The 4,669-nt window shown below is 63.1% G+C and overlaps 1 protein-coding gene across 1 annotated transcript in view; it reads right to left on the bottom strand.

Annotated features, from left to right (window-relative positions):
* Positions 1-762: 762 nt before the first annotated feature.
* Positions 763-4,669, bottom strand: part of PALM (paralemmin) — a 26,849-nt gene continuing 22,942 nt past the window's right edge. The window contains exon 12 of the mRNA XM_006171745.1: positions 763-1,361. Coding sequence (XP_006171807.1) covers positions 763-1,361 — 599 coding nt within the window. The remainder of the gene's footprint in view (positions 1,362-4,669) is intronic.

Below are 4,669 nucleotides of genomic sequence, written 5' to 3'. Positions count from 1 at the left end.
CCTTCCTCCACTTCTCAGAAATGCTCCAAGCCCAGTGGAGATGGCAGGAGGGGCCTGCTCTCTGGGGTGTGGTTGGGGACCCAAGATCCTGGTCCAAGCAGGCTGGGAAAGAGGCTAGGCTGGCCTCTGGGGTCCCCGAATTAGCACCAGGAGGAAGGAGGGGCCGTGGGGGAGGAGCTCGGGACCAGCAATGGCTGGCGTGGCCCCTGCTGGGCGCAAGGGCAGCTCCGGGTCCCCGCTGCCCGCCAGGTCTGGGAGGAAGCCCGGGGCGACAGGCCCCCTGGGCAGGGCACATGTCCCAGGACCATCCCCCAAGCTCCACTGTCCACTGGCCAGGCCCACAGAAAGTGGGGGCACATCAGGCTGGGGGGTCCAAAGGGGGCCATCCTCTGTTCCAAAACCTCGAGCCCAACAGAAGCATGGCCTCACCCCAACTGCCTGAGAGGGCGCCAGTGCCTCGGCCAGGGAAACCCTGGAGCCCCACTTCCCAGGCCTGAGCAGACCCAGGGGCCCCCGACTCCCCGGGTCCCTCGCCAGAAGGGCATCCCCTCAAGACTCATCGGAAGTTGCAGGAAGGCACAGGCAGGTGGCCCAGAGGTGGCACGCTGGCCTGGGGCCACATGGAGGCCGTGGGTCACACCAGCCAGGACCGCGGCAGGCGCAAGCCCGTCTGTGGAGCTGCCGCAGTGTGTGGGGGGTCCTCGGGTCTCCAGGCCTCTCCTACCAGGTGAAGGTGCACGGCTCAGTGTTTTGGGGTGCATGTTAGGACGTGGTAACAGGCGGGGACCCTGTCCCTGTCTCCCGTGGAAGAACGCTCGGGAGGGACAGGTGCGACTCCGTGTCCTGGGGCCCGTGAGGCTGTGGGTGGAGGGCGGGCGGGCCCTGGGGGCCGGGCTGGTGGGTGTCTGTGGTACGGAGCCTCTCCGCCGTGGAGCCCGCGGCGGGGGGCTCGGCAGCACTGCCGTTGGGCGGCGCGGGCTCCTTGGGCTCAGCCGCATCTTCGATGACCACCAGCTCCGCCGTGATGGTGTCTTGAAGCCCCAGCACCTTCTTGGTCTCGGCCTCGTCCTCCACGCTCTGGTAGCCCATGAAGATCATAGTGACGGGGGGCTCCTGGCCGGGCTGGATGCCTGGGGGCCCCGACGTGGCCTCCCCCGGCTGTGCCTGCACGCCAGTGATCCCGCGCCGTGAGGGCGTGATCCGGATGGCCTCCTCCACGGCCCCCCGCGGCTCGGCGGCCCCGGCTGTGGACCCTGCCTCGCTGAGCGTCACCTCATCCGCTTTGTGGATGAGCTCGTCCACTTCGGAGGAGCTCAGCGGGTGGATCCCGTTCTCGGCGGTGCCATCCACGGCGTGGACCACTGTGCGGGGGAGACAGGAAGTGAGCAGGCTCTGGGTAGAAGGAAGCCTAGAAGGCTTGCCCGGGTGCTACAGGGGAGGCCAAGCCAGATGACACGTGCAGGACCGTTGGTACCTGCAGGTGCAGCCAAGACGGCACACAGAGGACAATTCGTGTGTGCAGCAGCGTATTAAGAACCAAGACAGACTGGGGGTGAATGAGTTGAGGTTTCACTGTCTTCATTTTGAATCTCCATATTCTTTGGCCAACTGGCTCCCACACAATCACCTTCCAAGGTAAGTTTGCTTTTCCATTGTGAATATGGCAAGAGATAAAAGTCCAGAGAAAGAAGGCAAGTACCCTGAGGTCAAGCCAGCCAGGGCCAGAGCCCAAGCCAGTTCTAGCTCCTTCTATGCCGCGGACCTCCCACCCTGGAAAGTCCAAGGTTACAGGGATTCTAACTTCTATGTCTGCATTTACTTACTGACCTCGAGTTAAGTTTTCTTTCATTCCACCCAGCCTTGTTTTCTTTTTTGTGGGGAGGTTTTTGCTGCAGGGCGCGTGTGCTCACCAGAAAGACAGAGTGAGACAGAGAGACAGAAAGCAAGAAATCACCCCCCAGGGGGATGGCCACGCTGCAATCCCTTCTCCATTCTCCCCTTGTGATCTTGGGCACACACATGCGCCCAGCGTGAGTTTAAGCCACTGGGTCCAGGACTCAAACCACGGTCGACTCCATGAGTCCAGCGACATAGCCATTATGCCAACTGCTGGTTCTTTTTTTTTTTTTTTTCACCCAGCCTTTTGTTTTCCAGTAAGTGCCCTGAAGGCCACGCATAGTCCCGACTTCTGCCCTGGCTCCGTCCCACGAGGTCACTATACGGATCTCTTTCAAGTACAAACAGTTGGTGATTCCTTCACAGTTTTTTTTAAAAGAGATACTTTTTTTTTTTTTTTTTTGGAGAGGTTTTTTGCTATAGGGCGTGTGCACTTGCCAGACAGACAGAGAGAGACATAGAGACAGAAAGCGAGAAATCACCCCCCGGGAGGATGGTCATGCTGCAATCCCTTCTCCTCCATTCTCCTCCTGGGATCTTGGGCACACACGCACACGCACCTGGTGTGAGTTTTAAGCCACCAGCTCTGGGACACGAACTGCAGTCGACTACGTGGGAGCCCAGCGACATAGCCATTACGCTAACTGCTGGTTCCCGAGATACTTTTGATATAGGGCGTGTGTGCTTGCGGGAGACAGACAGAAAGTGACAAGTCACTCCCTGGGGCATGGCCACGCCACAATCCCTTCTCCTCTGTTCTCCTCTCAGGATTTTGGGCACGCACGCACACGCGCCCGGCGTGTTTTCTAAGCTGCTGGGCCCGGGGCTCGAGCCATGCAGTCGGCCATGTGGGATCCTGCGCCTTAACCTCCTTGCCACCTAAGCCCTAAGCCAAGGTCTGTTTAGAAGGACGTCTGAGTTAGGGCACAGGGACAGGAGTGCCATTGTAACCCTCACGCCTGTCCTCAAGACCCTGTGCAGCCAGGCCCGGCTCTGTGATGGGGATGCCCAGCATGTATGGAGCGTGTGGGGCCTCACGTGCCCCCTCAGCTGTGCCTGCCCTGGCCTGCCCGCTGCGAACCCCGCTGACGTCTCTGAGGCCAGGTTTCGGCACCCAGGTGTCCCGGGCAGTCTGAGACCAGCTTCCGACCACAGCCCTGGGTCTTCCCTAGAAATCCTGCCCAGACTGCTGGGGGCGGACAGTGGTGGCCCCAGGGACCGGGACGGGCTCCTCCTGGCCACAGGCGAGGCCCCGTCTCTGCCTGCCAGAGGGAAGGTGCTCTTCCTGTCCAGGAGCTGGGCCTCAAGGAGCTGGGCCTCAAGGAGCTGGGCCTCAAGGAGCTGGGCCTCAAGGAGCTGGGCCTCAAGGAGCTGGGCCTCAAGGAGCTGGGCCTCAAGGAGCTGGGCCTCAAGGAGCTGGGCCTCAAGGAGCTGGGCCTCAAGGAGCTGGGCCTCAAGGAGCTGGGCCTCAAGGAGCTGGGCCTCAAGGAGCTGGGCCTCAAGGAGCTGGGCCTCAAGGAGCTGGGCCTCAAGGAGCTGGGCCTCAAGGAGCTGGGCCTCAAGGAGCTGGGCCTCAAGGAGCTGGGCCTCAAGGAGCTGGGCCTCAAGGAGCTGGGCCTCAAGGAGCTGGGCCTCAAGGAGCTGGGCCTCAAGGAGCTGGGCCTCAAGGAGCTGGGCCTCAAGGAGCTGGGCCTCAAGGAGCTGGGCCTCAAGGAGCTGGGCCTCAAGGAGCTGGGCCTCAAGGAGCTGGGCCTCAAGGAGCTGGGCCTCAAGGAGCTGGGCCTCAAGGAGCTGGGCCTCAAGGAGCTGGGCCTCAAGGAGCTGGGCCTCAAGGAGCTGGGCCTCAAGGAGCTGGGCCTCAAGGAGCTGGGCCTCAAGGAGCTGGGCCTCAAGGAGCTGGGCCTCAAGGAGCTGGGCCTCAAGGAGCTGGGCCTCAAGGAGCTGGGCCTCAAGGAGCTGGGCCTCAAGGAGCTGGGCCTCAAGGAGCTGGGCCTCAAGGAGCTGGGCCTCAAGGAGCTGGGCCTCAAGGAGCTGGGCCTCAAGGAGCTGGGCCTCAAGGAGCTGGGCCTCAAGGAGCTGGGCCTCAAGGAGCTGGGCCTCAAGGAGCTGGGCCTCAAGGAGCTGGGCCTCAAGGAGCTGGGCCTCAAGGAGCTGGGCCTCAAGGAGCTGGGCCTCAAGGAGCTGGGCCTCAAGGAGCTGGGCCTCAAGGCCTCCCAGTCACACGGGCTGGGGCCCGGCGGGGGAGTGCCCAGGTCACGGGGGACCAGGCCCGGTGCCTCCTCTGGCCACAGCCCCAAGTCAGGAATCTGAGCTCTCTGCTGCCATGGAAACGGAGCACCTGCCTGTTGCTAGGCAACCAGGGTCCGGCATGGCAGGCCCTGAATCCCCACAGGACTGGGGGGGGGTCGAGGGCCACGAGCAGTCACTCTTGTCCAGGACAACATGGCCGGTGTGCACCGGGGTTGGGTTCAACCAGGTCGTGGGCAGCATGAGGTGACACTTCACAGCCACGGGGCCGGCAGTGCTGACGGTGGCTTCTGGGGACAGGGACAGGCCGGTGGTTATCACGTGGGAACACGGCCAGGGTGGGCAGGTCCTGGCAGTCCACGGCTCCTGCAGCCTGGTTCGGCCGAAAAGGGCCGTGGGGTCCCGGGAGTTGAGGTGGGGGCGCGCTGTGCAGGGTCCGGGTCCCCCGTGTGCGGGTGCCCCGCCCAACAGAACCCGCTGCGCCCAGCCAGCCTGGGCCTGCGCACGCGTGCAGGGCAAGGACCAC

Source organism: Tupaia chinensis, unplaced genomic scaffold (assembly GCF_000334495.1).
Source record: "Tupaia chinensis unplaced genomic scaffold, TupChi_1.0 Scaffold149964_1, whole genome shotgun sequence".
Taxonomy (NCBI): Eukaryota; Metazoa; Chordata; class Mammalia; order Scandentia; family Tupaiidae; genus Tupaia; species Tupaia belangeri.
This window is presented reverse-complemented; position numbering and strand designations above follow the sequence as displayed.